Source organism: Panthera onca, chromosome D1, assembly GCF_046562875.1.
Source record: "Panthera onca isolate mPanOnc1 chromosome D1, mPanOnc1 haplotype 2, whole genome shotgun sequence".
NCBI classification, from domain to species: Eukaryota; Metazoa; Chordata; class Mammalia; order Carnivora; family Felidae; genus Panthera; species Panthera onca.
Window position 1 is genome coordinate 3321288 of NC_138348.1, and position 18760 is coordinate 3340047.

The window sequence follows — 18760 nt, forward strand, 5'->3', positions numbered from 1 at the left end:
GCCCGGGGTCCCCCCTGTCCCGGGTCCCTGCTGTCTGGGGTCCCTCCTGCCCGGGGTCCCTCCTGTCTGGGGTCCCTCCTGCCTGGGGTCCCTCCTGCCCGGGGTCCCTGGTGTCTGGGGTCCCTCCCGTCTGGGGTCCCTCCTGCCCTGGGTCCCTGCTGTCTGGGGTCCCTGCTTCTTGGGGTCCCTGCTGTCTGGCACCCCTGTAGAAGCCAGGCCTCTCCATGGGCTAGGCTGTGAGAACCACACTGACCGCTCTGCCCTGGGCCTTGGCCTCCGGCCTGCAGGGAGATGGGGAGGAGAGTCTCTCCTGTACTGGGAGGACCGTGTTGGGAGAGACCGTGAGTTTCAGTAACTGAAGTCCCTACCTGCCTTTGAAGAAAGCCACGTAAAAGATGGGGGTGTAGGAATTCACGAACTTCAGCAGGAAAGCCTTGAAGATCAGCCTCTCCTCGAAGCTCTTCTCTGTCTTTGGGACTTCTAGAAGGGGTGAGATGCACGTGACCCCTCTCACGTGAGTGAAGCCCAGAGAGGGTGAGGGGCCAGCCCAAGGCCCCACAGCGGGAAGGCGGCCACGGTCGCCTGGGGCGCGCACTCACCAATCTTGGTGAGCCACCTGGCTATGCAGCCGTAGACCTCGTCCAGGAGGATGATGACCACCAGGTTGATGATGACCGCGGTGGCCGTGACCGTGACCCGGATGTTGGACCGCACGGACGGGGAGGAGTTCATGGCTAAGGCGGCTGCGGTGGAGATCCTGTAGATGATGACTCCCAGGACGATGGCGAAGGTCACGGCAATCTGCGGGGGGAGGAGGTCCCGTCAGACCCCCACACGCCTAGCTCCAGCCCCAAGCCTACAGCAATTCGGGTTCAACACAGACATGGGCTCCTGTCACCCTCTCAATGCCAGGGCTCTAGGCTGGCAAACCTTCACGGACAGATGAACGAGGGGCTGGTTTCTGTTCTCTGAGAAAAGGCACTGAGTTCGGAGAGGCTAGGGAAGCAGGCCAGGTCACCCAGCCTGACATTCACGGGGTCTCTCTGCCACCTGCCGTGGGGCACCGTGCCTCCTTTCCCACCCACGGACCCCAACAGGGCACAGGGTGGTTGGAACCCCAGGGGCTGGCCTGGTGTGTGCGAGCCAGGCTGACTTGGGGGGGGAGGAGGTTCTGCCCACAGCGTGGCCCTGAGCAGGAGGCGTTCGGTAACCGAGGCGGGGGCGGGGGGGCGGTGTGCGGTGGCTGGGATGGTGACTTTAGTCCGTGTGGAGCTCTGGGTTCCTCTTGCTTTTCCTCAGAGGCCCTGACTCCCCACGGATGATTCCATCTTTACTCTCCAGCTGTCCTGAACTGGCAGGAGGACACAGGCAGCTCCCCACCCCGACCCCAAGGACGCACTGAGGATCCCCCCACCCCAGGGGCGCACTGAGAATGAGGGTGGCTGAGCCCGGCTGTGGACCAAGCCCAACTCCACCTGTGGGCCAGGCTCTGTGCTGTTTCCGTTCCCTTCTGTGTGACCCGTGTCACTTCTTCCCGTTAAGGGTGGGGAGGGCAGGCCCTGCCCGGTTAGGCTGATCCCTCGTGGCTCCCAGGACTGGGACCGTGCTGCAGAGGCGTGGGACTGTCCTCTGTGTCTCAGGTCACAGCCTGGAAAGCTTGTGGCTCCTCCCCCCCCACCCCCACCCCAACACCGAGCAAGGCTGCAGCCATCAGAAATCTAGGAAAGCTCCTATTTTAAACTTCGCTCTGCACACATCTGTGGGTGCCCGGTGGTGACCACGCCCCGCTCAGGAAGCTTCTGCAGCCCACGCCACACCCTGACCGCGTTCCCCAGCCAGCCCCGGGAATGAGGGCTTTCCTTGGAAACTCCCTCTCTCCTGCCAAAGGGCCCCACCCAGGGGAGGGCACCACCCTGGCCCCAGAGACGGCCCCAGGCAGCACGTGGAGGTGGGGACAGGGCGGCTGGCCCGCAGGATGACTCAGTGGGGAGGGTGTCCCCCTCTCCCCGCCAAGGGGCTGTGCGCCCCCACAACGGTCTCACTGCCCGCGGGCGATCCCCCTCTGGGTCAAAAGGGCCACGGGGGTCTAGCCGGCGTGTTCACGCTGGCCTTCCCGGGACCAGGAACATGGGGGCGCACTCAACCAGCGTGTGCTCAGTGAATGAAGCTCCTGGGCGGGGGACAGAGCAGTGACTGATTCATCCATGAGGGACAAAGGCACGCCCCCCACCTCCAGTTGGGTTCACACAGAGCAGGGGGGCTCCGGGGGCAGGATGCCTGAGTGGCACCTGGGCCTACCACCTCCTGCCTGGTGGCCTGGGGGGAGGGACGCGCCCCGTGGCCTGTGTCCTCATCAGCAGGAGGGGGAGGTATCAGGCCAGGCAGGTTTCCAGGACTCAGTGAGAGACGCCCCGCAAGGCCCTCAGGCCGCTGGATACGCACTCAGCACCGGTCCGGTCCACGGCGGCCAACCCCAGGCCCCTGGGTATCAGCCCACAGGGCCGGGGGCCGTGCGAGACTCTAATGTAAAGCCGGGCAAGGGGCCGGTCCTTTTTACAGTGCCCGCAGGTGGCCCTGACCTCTCGGGAGGATCAAAGAGCAGGTAGCAGGGGGCTGAGGCCTTCCAGGGATGAGACCCAAGTAATGTGGGGTGAAAACCCCCAAAGAGAGCCAGGGCGTTGGCTGATTTAAATCGGCAGCGTTGATGGGCCTGGAGCGACAGACCCTTGGCGAGGTGGCTGCCTGGGAGGCGGGAGGGCTCTGGCTAAGGCGTAGCTGCTTCAACAGCACTGTTCTCATTCTTGTTCTGGCTGTGCATTATTTATTTCATGATTTTCTTTAAAAAAAAAACCCCAAAAACCCCACCCAGTTTTGTTTTCACATGGGTAAAGTTTTAGGTTTGAACGACTAATGGCGTGAACGTGTCACTCTGGGAGCGAGAGCCGTGTGCTGGGGACCGTGTACCCGGGGGCCCATGGGTCCCCTGGGGTCTCTGCGGAATCCTGGTCCCCTCCCATCATTCGGGCCCCCCCCCCCCCACCCTGCACCCTGGGACGGGAGCAAATGTCACGTTGATAGCCGACTCTGGTCTGGGCGAGCACACACCTCTCCCCGTGGGCCTCCCTGACCTCTCCCGCCTTAGCCTTCCGGAACTTACCATGAAGACAATGGAGACCAAGTTGGTGACGTAGGCTGGGAACCGATCTCTCCAGGTCAGCTTCACCTTGTCTGTCTACAACAGGAAACAATGTTGGGTCACCTGGTGGGAACCGTCTCGGAGGAGAGAAGTCTGTGCGTGCGCGGTGGGGCATGGGTGAACGACTTGGACAGACAGAAATACTCAGCACACCTTCGGAAAAAAAAAAAAAGCTTGCGGGTGATGCGTGAAGGCAGACGCCTAGCGTCCAAGGAGGGGCCTGGGGTCTTACCACCTATCAGACGATGTCATGTGACAGAAAAAATAGCGTTTAAAAACGTGGTTCGTCTGCGTCCGGGGCGTAACAGACCCAAACACCTTTCTAAAGGAGGCGGTTAGGCCCACGTCTGGGAGAAGAAGCCTGCGTCTGCGGCCAAAGTCTCCCGTGGAAGGCGAGAAGATCTAAGAGGTCTTGCCCTCTGCCACCCAGACCATAATAGTTATTTTTCCCTCTGCAGGGCAAGCCGAAACAGGCAACTAGCATTCCAAGGTAAAAACGCTGGTTGCCGCGTAGCATCGGCGAACCGCGGCGACTCGTGGCCCCAAGGCTCCCTGGCTCAGGGACGGCCCGGTCTGGCGGGCCCGTGAGTAGCAGCAGCTGGTCACCAACCCACGAGGTTCCGAGAACGGGGGCGGGTTTCTGGACGGGGACACGCACGTATCAGGTCGGACGACGCTGGCGAGGGCGCCGCACGGGACGCCGTGCGCTCCGGGGCCGGGTGGCATGCGTGTTAATGGAAATGCGACGACCGCTGGCAGGCAGCTGTGACAAGCAGGACTCGAGAGCTCCAGGCAAGGCCGGAGCCCCCTCCCCGCCCCTCCCCCCCCCACGCAGACCCACTGGAGCCATGCAGTGACATCTCAACACACATGGGCACGGCTCGACGGGTGTGGAAGGAAGGCAAAGAGGCGTGAACGTGAGTGTTAAAGAAAAGAACACAACAGACTTCGTGGAGGAGACACACAACGGACTTTGGTCGTCGGCAAACAAGTCAAGACTCGCGTTGCCCCCGAAACACAAAAGTACCAATTTCACCCCCGCCATGGCTGTCTTAACCCTCTGCTTCCATTTGTTTGTTGACTCCTCTGGAATATGCCGGCGCTTCTGGGGGCGGGTGGAGGGAACAAGAGAGCACCGTGGGGTGAAGCGTGACGAGGCTCGGAGGCCGCGGGGGCCAGGCCGATTCGGGTTCTGAGCGTTTGCAACCAGTAAGAGTTGGCGGCAAAGGTCTGGGAACAGGAGACCGGGCTTTCGCGATGGCCTCAGCGGGGAAAGGCTGGCAAGGCTCTGAAGCGCCCGCTGGGGACGTGGCCACTGTCATCTCCACGGCGCGCGCGCGGCATGCAAAGACAGGTTACTCTGAGCGGTTTACGCCGGCGAGGGAAGCCACGCCCAGAAGTGCAAGTTCATAGGCCAAGTAAGGGGTGGGTCTCTTTTTCTCTGGTAACTGAATCTGGTGCCAGAGCTGGGGAACAATTACAACCATAAAGTAGCCGCTAGGGGCCCAAGGAAACCGAGGAGAAAATCCGGGGCGTGCCCGCCAGGAGCATACAGGCCCTGGGGTCGCCATCAGAGCCCTGCGTGAAGGAACCAGGTACCTTTGCTGTTCTCACGATCACAGCCCAGAGGCGGAGTGACAGGGTCCGGGAGGCGCCCCTGGCACGGCTGCCCAGATCCGCTGTTGGGGCTTGGTTGAGTCCCGCGACCTCAATGGATGTCACGGGTGCCACAGAGCCTATTGCTAAGAGGTGCCACCGTGAAGCCACGGGGTGGACTGTCTCGGGGGCTGTGCACTCGTTCTGATTTAACGGAAACAATGACCTCATTTGGGGTGACGACTCACGCCCGTGTGGCTATTTGCAAACTGGAGTCCCACTCAAACCCCAAGAGCGTGCACCCCCTTCCTGGGTGCAGCAGGACTAAGCCGGATTTCTGCCACGTTCCGGGAGCTGTGGCCCGAGACCAGGGTTCTGGTGTGCTCACTTTATCCCCCAGAGGGGACCGTGCCAACTGCCACCTCTGGCCGCTCGGAGCGAGCAAACCCCGTCCGCGTGCCTCAGTAGGAAGATAAACCCAGGGGTTCGCCTCAGCAGCCCCAGAGGCTGGGGGGTGTGAGTGTGGACCGCGGGGCTCAGGGAGCGTCTGCCTCCCACCCTTCAAGACAGACACAAACTTCCCCAGCCACAGGCGGAGGCTGATGGGGGCCAGCGCCCTGCCCTCCGGGCTTGTTCCAGGGCACGTAAAACACCTTCCTAGGAAAACAGCCACACGCCTCTAGAGGTGGGCCAGAAATCAGTCTGCAAACATGAGACAGCCCATTTGAATGAGAGGTTCGGGGAGAAGCAAAGTGCCTGATTATGAACAGGTCGTGATCTTGAGACCAGCGTGGAGCACTTCTCTCTCGCCCCCACGTCTGGGGGGGAAACAGGGAATTGGCCGTGTGCTCAAGGGTGCTGGCTGGGCAACCCCTTCTATCGCATCATTCAACACGGAACACAAGGGCTGGACACACTGGATGTCAAGCGTCCTGTGAAAAAGCTCCACGGCTCCCTGGCTCCGGGTGTGGACGTGTCGGCTGAGGTCTGAGATGCCCCTAGGATAGATCAAGGAGGGGGACCCCCAGCAGAGTTCGGAAAACTTCAGCCTGTAGGCCAAACCTGGCCCCTTGCTTGTTTTTACAGATGAGGTTTCACTGGCTCACTTGTCTACCTCTTGTCTATGGCTGCTGTTCACCTACGAACAGAAGAACTGAGTGGTTGTGACCGAGGTCTGCAGAGCCTAAGATATTTACTATCTGGCCCCTGTCTGGGGTCCGGGCCCTGGTCTCCACCGCCGACGGGCACACAGTGTTTTATTACTAGGAAAGCCACCTGGGCAGTGGCCGCCGTACCTCTTTGCTTTTGGATTCTTTCCTAAGTGACTTCTCCAAAACTCTGGCTTCATATTCGGCTCTGGGATGGTCCTGTGGAAGAAAACCAAATCCACGCGGGGCCTCGTTAACTGTCAGTTTGAGAGCCTCGGCACGAGCCCACAAGACAAACTCAGCCCTTGGCCTCGGGCGCCCCGTGGGGGCAGTTCGTAGCTGGCTGCTGCCCTGTCCCCACCCAGGACTCTCCCCCTCGCTGGGAACCCCGGCCCCCTGGCGTCCGCGTCCGGGAGGCAGGTCGTGTGTGCGAGGCTGCGGCCCGCCCAGGCCCCCCCCCCCCCCACCCACGTTCCCGTTGCGAGCACCCAGCCACGAACTGGCCCCCGAGATGGTTCTGGCAGGAGCCGTGGGGGTCGGAAGAGACGGCAGTGAGCATCAGCGAGTGCGGGCAGACGAGAGGCGCCGGGCCTCAGGTGAGCCCAGAGCAGGTCAGCGAAGGGGGTGCTGGAAGGAAGAACGAGGGTTAAGAGAGGCCCGGAGGAGGGGGAGGAAGCAGAGACCCCTGCCCACGGTGGAAGCCGGGAGCTGCGCAGCACAGACGCGTCAGTGTGCGAGAAGGTCCCTTTCCCAGGAAGACAGGCCAAGGGCAGACAGTGGAGTGACAAAAAATCCAAACCTTGACGGCCTCCTTCGGGGCACCAGGACGTAAAAACAAAGACAAAAAGATCACGTTACTTTGTGCTGTTTTTTTAAGATAGGCTGCGTCCTCTCGAGATCGTTTTCTCAAGAACTAGGAAGGAGGCAGGTACGCACAGTGGGCGAGGCGGGCGTGGGGGTGGGACCGGCCGTAGCCGCCCGGGTGGCTCCTGCAGCTCGTGGGGTTTTGGGGGCCCCCGAGGGCCGGATGTCGGAGACCGGGGGTAAGGGCATGCGGGCCAGCCAACTGTGCCGGCTGCCGGCCCAGGGCTCAGACCCCTACAGAGGAACTGCCTTCCCACCAGTGACCAGCTCCCGGCCGGCTGTGGGGGGCGGGAGGTTCACTCCGGGGAACTCATTCGGGCTGGGGACCCGTGTCCAACATCCCCGAGGGGTAGAACAAAGGGGGCTGCCCCTCACCCCGGACCCCACTCTCCTTCAACCACAGGCACGTCATTCTAAATCTTCTTAAAGAAGAAGAAGACTGCTTTCTGTGCTACTCGAGTATTTCTATAGAAAGTTACAAGGAAGGCAGCTTGCCCGGCGGATGTCCAGGTGGATGGCCGGGCCGTGGGGGCAGCGTGCTGGGTCCCATGTGGGGCAGCACCCCTAAAGAACTGCCCGCCGGTGGTGGCTAGCTGGGGGCCCGGTTCTGGGGCCTTTCCCGTGGCTGGGCCCTGCTCCAGATCTGCTGAGCTTTCAAGATCCCCTCAAACCCCACCGAGTGAGGACTATTCCTCAATCTGTATTTGAGAGGCGAGGACACTGAGGCACAGAGACTCGCCCCAGGTCACACGGCGAGGGCGGTGCCGCATCGGGACGGGACCCAGTAGCCCGGCCCGAGAGGGCGATCTTGTCTCTCTAAGCCGCTGTGGTTCTCTCTCCCCCTTGTCTACCGACGGCACAGTCAGCACAGAGTTGGCACCGGCCTCCCTGGCTGACCAGCGGCGGGCCCTTCAGTCCCAGGAGGGAGCGCGGTGTGTGGAAAAACACAAGAGGGATGTTAACAAAATCAGTGGAAGGGATTTCCCGGTCACAGTGAAAGTGCAGGACAGGCTTCTTTAAAAAAAAAAAAAAAAGCACGTAGGGCCGCCTGGTTGCCTCAGTCAGAAGAGCATGTGACTCTTGAACTTGGGGTCGTGAGCTCGAGCCCCATGCTGCGGGCAGAGTTTACTTTAAAGATAAAATAACATAGGGGCGCCCGCGGGGCTCAGTCGGTTAAGGGTCCGACTTCCGCTCAGGTCATGATCTCGTGGTTCACGGGTTCGAGCCCCGCATCGGGCTCTGTGCTGATGGCTCAGAGCCTGGAGCCTGCTTCGGATTCTGTGTCTCCCCCTCTCCCTGCCCCTCCCCTGCTTGCACTCTGTCTCTCTCAAAATAAAATAAAATAAAATAAAAACATTAACAAAACCCATAAAAACTAAAAACCAAGAACGTGTTCTATAAAAGGAAGTCGTGGTCGTGGGGCCACACGATGAAGCTCCGTCCTGTGATGCAGCCGCGTGTGGGGGCCTCTTTCCTCTTTAGTCCCTCCCACCACCCCCAGGGAATTCTGGCCGGAGCTACTGATCCGGGGTGGGGCAGTGGCCAGGGGCTTTGGGGCAGGGGTCTCCCCAGCCAGGCCCGACTGCAGGCAAAGAGGATGGCCGGCCCTCCCAGACCCTCCAGGCCGCCCCAGACGCGACGGGGTCAGTGCGGGGAGCCTGAGCACGTCCACGGGAGCTTCGAGATCGCAGACTCGAGCAGACCCCGCGATCTCAGGCTCCCCTGTGAGTCCCCAGGAGGCGACCGGCCGGGGGCAGGGGTGCGGCGTGGGGATCGCAGGGACAAACCCGCTCACCTCCTCTTCCTCGAAGCCGGTGAGGTCCCAGCGGTAATTGAGCCGCATCTGTTTCCGCTTCCAGTGCTCCATGAAGGTGGCGGCTGCAGGCAGGGAGGGAAGGCAGAGTCATCGACGACACAAGGGCACTCTCGTCCTCTGCACCATCTGGCCAGCGAGGGCGACGACATTCTGGACCGAGACCTTCACGCGAGTTCACCTGTTCTGCCTTCCCTCAGACCCCACAGGACAGGGACGCTCACTCTCCCATTTTAGAGATGGAAAACCCGAGGCACAGGAAATCAAGTCCCGGCCAAGGTTACTCAGCCAGCCAGGGAGGGGCCAGGCAGGCTGGTCCCAGAGCCTGTGCTCCTAACATCCTGCTCTGTCAATCCTGAGGACCCCGGGTCACAGGTGGGTGTCTTGAGGTCACAAAGGGCGCAGCGTGGGCCAAGGTCACTCACTCCAGCTTCACGGCCACGTAGACAGTCTGACTGCTGAGCTGCACTCTTAGCTGTAATCCCAACAGACTAGACACAATTCAAACGCTGCCTCCTCCAGGAAGCCCCTGATCATCCCCCTCAGTGTCAGACAAAACCCAACTCCTCTTGGGACCTCTCTTGCTCACGGTGTCCACACCACCTTCCATATGATCCCTATCCCGGGACGGGGGCCCTTCCGCGGAGTGGCGCTCGGTGAATGAACGAATGGCTCTTAGCGCACAACAGCGGAGAATCATCTGTTATCAACGACCCTCCTCCCCGAACACAGTCAGCGGAGGCTGAGGGCTGGAGGGCTGATAAGGGCGGTCATCACGTCAATCCGAGCTCTGAGCTCGCGGGTGCCCGGCACGGTCTTGAGACCTGTCACAGGAAGTAGTGACCTTATTTAAACCTCCTGGGGGTGCCTGGGTGGCTCAAATGTCCGACTTTGGCTCAGGTCATGATCTCATGGCTGATGAGTTCGAGCCCCACATTGGGCTCCTCACTAATGGCGCAGAGCCTGCTTGGGATTCTCTCTCTCTCTCTGTCTCTGTCTCTGTCTCTGTGCCTCCCCGACTTGGACACGCTCTCTCCCCTCTCTCAAAATACATAAATGAACTTTAAAAAACCCCCCAAGAAACAAGAAAACCCCAAACCCTCCCACAGTCATCAGAGGAAGGAGGTGCTGTTCCTTCTCTGGGTTTCCAGAGGAGGAAACTGAGGCCCAGAGGAACTTAAATGGCTTGTCTGGTAAGCGGCGGGGTCAAGATGGAAATAAAGTGAGCCGTGCCGCTGTGAACCTCTGGGCCAGCCCAGCAGTGAGCTCCGTCACCAGGAAGGGAGGCGGCCTCGGGACAGGCAAGGAGGGGGTCTGAGTCTGAATCAGCTTCAGGTTCAGAGGGCTTTCATTCATCTAGAAGCACCCCCCTCTGTCCACAAGCGCCCCCCTCCGTCCAGAAGTACCCCCCTCTGCATTAAGGAGGCGTCAGGACAGGGCCTCTGAGTTTGCACATGTCTGTGCACAGTGGGTGTGCTTTCGGTATGAGCTGCTAAACCAGCCGGGCCCAGCCAGGAACCAGGAGCCTCTCCAGGTCTTTCAAATGGGGGTGATTTCATCGTGGGAGCCGGCCGCCCAGCCAGCGGGAGAGCCCAGGAGACAAGGGCGGAGGTGAGCGGCCGAAACTCAGCAACAGGAGGCCGCTGGCCGGGCAGGTCAGGGAGGGGGGACGAGAGGCTGTGTTGTCAGAGCCCCGCTGGGCCACCCCCGAGCGGCCAGCGTCACAGTGTGTGTGGGGGGGCCTTCCCACGGGTGTCAGAGCCACGGAGCCAGCAAAGCCTCTGCCGGAGATGCCCCGGGGAAGCAGGGGATGCGGGCAGAAGTACCCATCCCTCCCTCGGCCCGCCTTCTGATCTCCAGGGCCTTCCCGTTGGCGATATGGGGCACGGGAAAGCGAGGGAGCTGCAGAGACGGCCCCGCGGGCTACCGAGGTGCATCCAGCAACCACATGCTGAGCAGCGTGGCCGTGGCCGTGGCCGCTGGGAGAAAGCTGGGCCGGGCGGGCCAGGCTGAGGCCGCACTATCTCCCAGGAAGGAAGACACGAGGGGGTTTCTCCACCCGACGCCCATTCTGGAAGGCACCTCACTCTTCTGTCCTTCCCGCCGGCCCGTGGCAACCCCTCCTCTCAGTGCTCAGGCCGAGCGAGCGTGGGAACGAGGGTGGGCCGGTTCACCAGCCCCGTCCCTGGGCTGGCCCTCCCCACCTCCGCCTCTGGGGCCCCACCCGCCTGTGTGCTAACACCACCACGGGCTCAGGAGGACTCCCCTCTACTGCGCCCTGTGCTCGGAAGTCACCGGCGGGTTAGCCCGACCCTCGCAACCCACGCCACGCAGTAGGAAGGATTTCTATCCGCGGATTTACCAACGACCACAGAGACACAAGAGGTTAAATGCCATGCCCAAGGTCAACTGCGGGACAACAGCAGGGCTGGGATTTGAACCCGATCCTGTTTGGCCCCAGCATCTACACTTAATCTGCTCTACCTGACCGGCCCTCTGTACGGACACTTGCTCGTCTTTAAAGGGAATAATAATCACAGCGAAAAGAAGTCTGGTAATTGGCCAAACTTGTACTGTCGTTTTATGGATGAGGAAACAAAGGCACAGAGAGTTTAACGACTTTGCCCAAGGTCACCTGGTATTTGATCCCGGGCACTCTTGCTTAGAATTTGTGCCTGAAATCTTTTTTTTTTTTTTTAATTTTCTAAAAATGTTTATTTTTGAGAAGAGAGAGTGAGAGCAGGGGAGGGGCAGAGAGAGGGGGAGACACAGAATCTGAAGCAGGCTCCAGGCTCCAGCACAGAGCCCCATGCGGGGCTTGAACCCACGAGCCATGAGATCCTGACCTGAGCTGAATTCGGACGCTTCACCGACAGAGCCACCCAGGCGCCCCCGATCATTTTTTTTTTTTAATGTTTCCTTATTTATTTGGAGAGAGCGAGCCAGTGGGAAGGGCAGAGAGAGACGGGGAAAGAGAATTCCAAGCAGGATCCATGATGTCAGCTGTGAGATCATGACCTGAGCTGAGATCGAGAGTCGGCCACTCGACCGACTGAGCCGCCCAGGTGCTGTGACACCTTAGGACAGACACTAGGACCCTCTCCCAGAGGTATCTGGGTCAAGGACCAAGACTGGAACCCGGTGGCCAGGAGTGGGTTTGGTGTACAGACCAGCCTCATGTGGCTTCGGTTATGTGTAAGAAATAAAAACATTTTATATAAAATAATTAATTTCCTGCTTCTTTAAACCTCGGAAGCATTGGCACCAGGAGGCTGGAGCTGTGGGGAGACCGTCGTTCGTCAAAGGTTGGGGGCACCTTCTCCACTTGGCCACAGACCCCACCAGGCCCCGCTGCTGGACCCTGGCACTGAGGCTGTCGCTCCGGCTTTGGAGCCAAGGGGTAGAGTCATTGCGGACTTCAGGCCTGGCCGGCAGCAGGGGATGTGAAGGCTCACGCTGCGCCCGGGGGCAGTCCCGGGGTCTCAGCTCAAGGGACACTGTGAGTGACTGGGCTCACAGGCGAGTGCCCGTCCTTCTGTCCCTCCCAGCTGTGCTCTGAGCCCCGCCCCCACCCCGACCACGCGGACAGCAGTGGCTCTTGCGAGGTTCCCTCGCTTCCCGCGAGGTTCGTGCCAGCGTGACAAGGGGGTCACGTCGCACAGACGTGATGTGAGCCCCGCCAGTGTCTGCACCCCTCCGATAAGGGGTCTCTTCCCACCCCAGCCTCAAGGCCTCCATGTGGGGATAACACACCCCTCTTTACAGGCGCCCCAACTGAGGCTCTGAGCCATCCGGTGACTGGTTCATAAGGGGCAGGAAACCGGACCCAGAACAGATGCCAAGATGGGCCGGGTCGGGGTGGCGGCCTCCCCACCCCCATCTGAGGGCAAGCCGTGTGCTGAACGTGGTCAGGGCACAAAAGGATGGCCACGTGGCCTCACCACCACGGCCAGCGGGCCCAAGAGACAAGCCCAGGTCCCCGAAATCCAGAGCCCGGAGGACAGCAGAGCACGAAGACAGACGCCGAAGAGGGAGTCAGGCCAGGACGGAAGCAGGCGCTCGAGCTGTAATCCTTCTTTCTTCAAACATTTGTCTTTGTGACACAATGGTCGACAAACACATGCTTGTAGGGGAGCCCGGAGGCAGCAGGTGAGCACGGGACCCGGGAGCCACCCTGGATCAAATCCACGTGTGAGCCTGGGCACCTGACCGCCCCGCCCCTGCCCCCTGCGGCACCCACTCCCCCCGTCTACACCGGGGGCTCGATCACAGAGCCTACTCTGGGGGCCTCACGACCCCCCTGAGGATCGTTCCTAGGACCCGGCTCTCGTGGAAGGATCGCCACCGGGTCTGGGTAGGATAAACGGCCACATACGGTATGGTTTCACTTACAGGAAACAACCGGAGTATTTACTGGTAAACCCGTAGAGACAGAAGGCGGATGGGTGGTTGCCAAGGGCGGGGGGGCGGGGGTAGGGTGGGGAGGCAGAAGGGGAGCTTGTTAAAACTCAGATTCCAGGGCACCACGGAATCTGCATTCTGAACAAGCCCAGCAGGCCTCCCGTACGCAGGCAGGCGAGGGTCTGGAAGCACCGATCCGTCCGTCTGTCCTCCCAAACCTTTGCCACCTGCTCCCCAGCCCATCCCTGGGGTGTCAGTCCCCGGGGCCCTGGGGGCAGGCAGGGCTCCGCGTCAGCCCAGGGGCGCGTCCTCCTTGAAATGCCACCCACAAGAGCTCCTCCGCGTGGGGACCAGAGGCGTGCCCCCCTGAGAGCTGCGGGTCCGGCAGATGGACCTTGAAAACGCCCGTGACCGCTCAGCGGGGGACGGGGCTCGGGCGCGAAGGCCCCCAGCCCTTCGTTTCCTCACTGAGTCACCAGGCACCGTATTTGGTCGCCCCGAACAAGGGTTAACTCGCGAGCGGCCACTGGCCGTACAGCTCTCCCGACACCCCCTCCCTGCTGGCTTGGGGGGCTTGACCGGGCCCAGCCCAGCCCCCGGAGGGACGTCAATCACATCTCCCCCATTTCATTAAGGTCAGGGCCACCTTTCTGAGCCTTCTTGCAGCCGGGGCTCAAATCAAACAACCTGCTTTGTTCTGCACGGAACTGACGAGCAGTTAAAACCCCATCATTATGCCGTAATTCCAGAAAATTGATCCCAGCAAGTAGCTAAGCGGGGCTCCGAGCTGCTTTGTGGGACACCTTATCGGAGGCTTTGAAATGTCACAAATCCCAGGCGGCAGGGAGCTGACGCCTCTGGGCCCGGCGGGTCAGCGCAGGGGCACGCGGACCCCACCGCGGAGTGGACGTGAAGTTAGAGCAGCGGGAGGGGACACGGCCCGGCTCCCGCTACGGGCGGTGGCCGGTCTGGTGGCAAACGTCAGCAGCCGGAGGACAGAAGAAAGGACACAACAAAGAAGACGCACCGGTGGGAAAACGATCCCCTAGAGGGAAACGAACGAACGGCTGAACGAGGGATTTAAAGAAAACGAACCCCGCGGTCTCGGCCAATTACGCGTGACGGCGACTGTGCAGAGGCAGGGCCGAGGGGGCGTCTCCTTCTGCCTCCCTGTGCCAGCGGGGGCTGGACCGCACCTCCCGTGCCCCAGCCCTCCCCACCCCCCCCCCCCCGCCCCGCCCCGGCTCTTTCCTGTGGCTTCTGTCTCAATTCACAATAAGCTCCTTTTCTCCTAAAGTAAGTGCTCCATGGGAGTGGTGTGGCCTTTTTGTTATTTCTTCCCCCAAATGGGAGTGTGTATGCTGAAGTTGCACTTGACAGACGGGCGGGCACGTTGTCGCTTCTCTGTGGTGGAAATGAAGCTGGGGAAGGTGTGGGCGGGGGGGGGGCGGGGGCAGCCAGCAGGAACACAGATTTGCCCCTTTCCGTACATCTTGGGGGGCGCGGGGTGGACGTATACGTTTGTCTATCAAGGGCCGGCCGACACCTCTGGGGCTACAAAGTGGCACTGCCCCGCACCTAGTAGGTGCTCAAAGAAGCGTGAGTGGAGCAGGCTGGCCTCCCCGAGCAGGTGGCAGAATTTGACGAGATCCCCGCAGGGCCGGCCGGCTGATGGGGCCAATCACACCCTCTCTGTGCTGCAGCGTCCCCATCAGAGAGTAACCACCGACCCCTTCCCCCACCCTGCTCCAGGGCTGTTGGGACGGCACTGAGGTCACCCACAGCAGGGCCCTCTCCCGGGGTCTGGCACACAGTCAGCCCTCGGGGCAGGTTCTGAGGGGAGGGAGGCATATTTGGGGGCAGATGGGGAAGCTGTCCAGGTGAGAGCAAATCTGGGGCAACGCCATCGGGAATGAGGAAGGCCCGTGTGGAGCACGCGTGTCGGTGGGAGAGGGTTCACAGTGCAGGCAGAGGGAGGAGGGGGCAGGGGCCCAGGAGGGGGCTGGAGAATCAGGAGGCGAGGGCTCAGGTTCTGCACCTGCCTCTTCTTTCTGGTTCGCCAGAAAGCCTGGGACAGCGGCCTCAATGTGCTCATCTGTCAAATGGGGTCATCAAGCCGCCTACCTGCTACGGCCACTGGGGGCATTACTGAGCACAGCAGCTAAGCTGCTTGCACGGTGCCTGGTGGAGAGCAGGTCTCCCCAGAACGGGGTAAAGTGACGTGTTTGACAGAGGCCCCCAAGCACGGGGTGAGGGATCACACTGGAGCTCCAGCCTGCCAGGGTCTGGGCTGTGTCCACAGTTTCAAAAACCAAGTGTTCCCTGAGCCAACGTAACAGCTGACACAACGCGACAGCCAGCAGCAGGCACGGGCCCGACGGTGCCACCAGGAACGACGCACCCAACGTTCCCAGCGACCCCCAGGTGGCTTGCATCATGATCTCCATTTTACGGATGGGGAGCCTGGGGCCCAGAGAGCAGAAGCAACTTGCCTGAGGTCACACAGCTGGTGGGTGACTGAGCGGAGAGACCCGAACCCGGGTCTGGCCCGGGAGGTGGCGCCGTTAACCGCTCGACTGTATGCGACCAGCCCGGTGCAGGGCCGACCCGGCTGAGTGTGGGATGGGACCCAAGCGTCAAGCCTGTGCAAGCTCTGCTCCACCGGGCCGGGGTGGGGGTGGGGGGCACTGCCAGATGCACCTGCCAGGGGCACCTTCCCAGCTCGCAGCAGGCCCAGGAGGCCGTGCGCCCAGCCAGCAGGTGTCCCAGGCTCCGCCTGGGGCTTCCTGGGACCGGACGAGAGAGGCGGGGGGTGGTGGGGGGAGCGGCCCAGCGCTGAGGTCTGGAGGGAGCCCAGCATGAGAACCACGGGGAGGCCGTTTCAGGCCGAGACCCTCGGCTCAGGCATGCGGGACAGACGAGCCCAGGGCCGCTGCCGCTCGGGGAGCAGGGCTGGGCTGGGCCTGGGCGGGGGCTCCCGGGAGCCAGGGTGGATGGACAGTCCCGGATACGCTCTGTCGCCCGAGTGTTCACGGGCCGCAGGTGCCCAGCGAGCGAGGGTCGAGTCTGACCGCCGGGCGCTGGCTGGCCCACCCTTCCCGGACTCGGGCGCGGCCTGTGTCCGCTCTGGGGTGACTGCCCGGGAGAGAAGTGCAGCGCCCCACGCACGTTGGCACGTTGGCACGTGCTCCCGCGGGTGGCCGTGGAGGTGCTGGTACGCATAAGACGACGCCTGTGGTGGCAGGAAGCCAACGGAGCCCTCGGGGAGCTTTGGGCAGGAGCCCGTCTCTGAACACCTGGTACCGACGCCTTTCGGCCGGAAACACGGGCGTTACGGCTCAAGACGGTTCATTTCTGCAGCGAGCGCCCGGGACCTCTGCTCCCGCCCCCTGCCTGGGACCGGTCTCTCACTGGGCAGGGAGAAAACGGACACAAAGTGCTGCTTTGCCGAGGAGAAACGCCGCCACCTATAAATTACGATCTGTTCCACGATCTGTTCCAAAAGGCTCGCAGAAGCAGGCGTGTTCGCGGCTGGCCTCAGAGGATGTCCGTGCTCCGGGAACCCGGGGGGCCTGCTTGCTCCCCATCCAGAGGCCACGCCCGGGACAGGCAGAACCCAGGAGGCCGACGCCCTCACAGGCCTTGTCACGAGTAGAGGGGGAGACGCTCTAACCGTACCGCTCGTGTGTCACAAGAAACCGGCCCAGCCACGCCTGCCGGCTTCTCCTCAACCGCCGGGAACGGCCCGCGTGAGAGAGGAGACAAAGGCCCGAGTCCTTTCTCTGCAGAGTCACCTGGAGTCTGGGGGCTGGGCTCCTCTTAGAGCGCCCCTCGAGGGAAGTGGGTTGGGTGGGACAGCACCGGCAGCAGCCCGGGGCTGGGGAGGGAGGCGACACAGTCTCCTGACGGCTGCTGACCCTTCCTGCAGGCTCCCTCCCTGCTCGGCCGTGCTGTGCCTCCCTCAGGATAACCCGGCTTCTCACCATGGGCCCAAGCACCTGCCGTGGAGCTCGCTGTGGTGACGAGCGTGACCACACGCTGTCCCCACTGCAGCTGGGTTGGTCCGCCCTTCACTTTTTTCCAAGCCGTCCCGATATCTGCTGCTCGGACTCCAGAATGGGACACAGGCACACCTTTGGCACAGCAGGCCGACGGCACTGGCTTCTGATCCGTCCCCGTGAGAACACGGGCCCCGGCTGGGCTTCTGGGATCCTCGTGGACCCTTCCCGCTTGCTCCCTGCCCCCGGCAGACTCCTTCACCCGGCCCCGCACGCCCGCCACAGGGCCTTTGCACATGCTGCTCCCACTTGACTCCTCGATTGTAACCTTCCAAGGGCAGCGGACACATCAGTTTTGCCTCCCAGGCTTCCCCGAACACGGGCAGCCCCCCTCGGCCAGGCACCGTCACAACACATCTTCTCTACTTCTCACACTGCCCCGCGTGGTAAGCACCCCCAGCGGGTGCGAGGCCAGCGTCAGGACCCCCACTGGCTCAGCTACGCGTTCAGCATCGGCCAAGGCTCCGCAGCCAGTGCCTCTGACCCTTGCCACGTGGCTTCCGGGGCGAGGAGGGGAAGAGGTGGGGCTGGAGTCCGAGTCCCGAGGGGGGTTTAAATGCCCGCTGGGCAGCATGGGCCGACAGTCAGAGGGGCACTGAGCCACCTCCGAGCAGCTCGGGAGCTCGGCACTGCTCACGGGTCACCCTACGGACCACCGGGGGGTGCCGGCCTGGGCACCCCGAACGGGTGAGTAGAGCCAGGGGCCCACGTGGAGGGTGCTTGCTGGGAACCACCCCCTGACCAAGCGGGCAGAGGTGGGGGCTGCAGCGTCGGGCCCGGGGCATGAGGCATGAGGCCTCGGGGAGGGAGGCCCCTGGACAGGGGCTCCTGCTAAGGCCACCAAGCGGCTCTCTAGATTCGAGGGCGGGTGGGGGGTCTACACAGCATCTAAGGGGAGACGGTCCAGCTCACATCCTCACCGGGACCCATCCCACAGCTGGCGGCCACTCCAGTCGCCCCGACCCCGTTTCCAGCAAACGCAGAAATGTACCAGAGGAACCGGGCCCGATGCCCAGCCTTCTGCTCCCGGGCCTCCCCCGAGACGCCTCTCAGCCCGCCCCCCTCGCCTCCCCGCCCCCGGACACCCGGCGCTCCCGGACCTCGCCGAGGATTCTCTCAAACCCCACCTTGGGTTTGAACAGACTCTCGTGGGCAGGGGAGGAGGCTGCCGGGCCGTGCAGGGGCGGGTTCAGGCCCGGTGAGGATTTCGGCAACGTGCAGCCTGGGCATCGGCTCTGCTCTGCTGCGGAGGCTGGCTCCGCCTGTCGTCCCTTCTCTCCTGCCGCGACAGACCTCCCCGGGCTTCCGGCACCCCCGGGGCAGCTGCCGAGTGGGGAAGCACAGGTCCCGCCTTCGAGGATTCCGAGATTCCGAAGAATCCTCCCGAATGGAGGGCTCCGGTGCGTCTGCGACCACCCATTCCGCTTAGCAACGAACGGCCTGCACCGGATTCTCCGCTGACCGATCCTCGCGGATCTAGGTCACACTGACGGGTAAAAACCGCACGCCCGGCTGGCCGGCGGCAGCCTCTGTCCCCACGTGCCAAATAAGCAGCTGCTCAGCCCATCCCTGCCCCTCGCCTGCCCACCGTGCACGGGGACGATACCGAGTGTGCAGAGCCCCGGAGGGGGCCCTTCAGCAGCAACGTGAGGCTCCGGGAGGCACCGGCCGGGCCGTCCCCAGG

The 18760-nt window shown here is 62.3% G+C and overlaps 1 protein-coding gene across 13 annotated transcripts in view; it reads right to left on the bottom strand.

Moving 5' to 3' along the window:
* ANO1 (anoctamin 1) overlaps positions 1-18760 on the bottom strand; it is a 140512-nt gene that overhangs the window by 21271 nt on the left and 100481 nt on the right. For 4 of the 13 annotated variants that reach the window (XR_013550300.2, XM_078433798.2, XM_078433809.2 and 1 more), the window contains 6 exons: positions 8588-8682; positions 6088-6159; positions 4224-4301; positions 3158-3232; positions 600-801; positions 369-480 (listed from right to left, as the gene is read on the bottom strand). Coding sequence is in view for 12 of the 13 variants with exons in the window: in XM_078433798.2 (XP_078289924.2) it covers positions 369-480; positions 600-801; positions 3158-3232; positions 4224-4301; positions 6088-6159; positions 8588-8682 (634 nt within the window). In the remaining variant the exon portion in view is untranslated. Of the gene's footprint in view, positions 1-368; positions 481-599; positions 802-3157; positions 3233-4223; positions 4302-6087; positions 6160-6739; positions 6752-8587; positions 8683-18760 lie in introns of all 13 variants that reach the window. The other 9 variants (XM_078433799.2, XM_078433802.2, XM_078433800.2 and 6 more) reach the window with 5 other exon arrangements.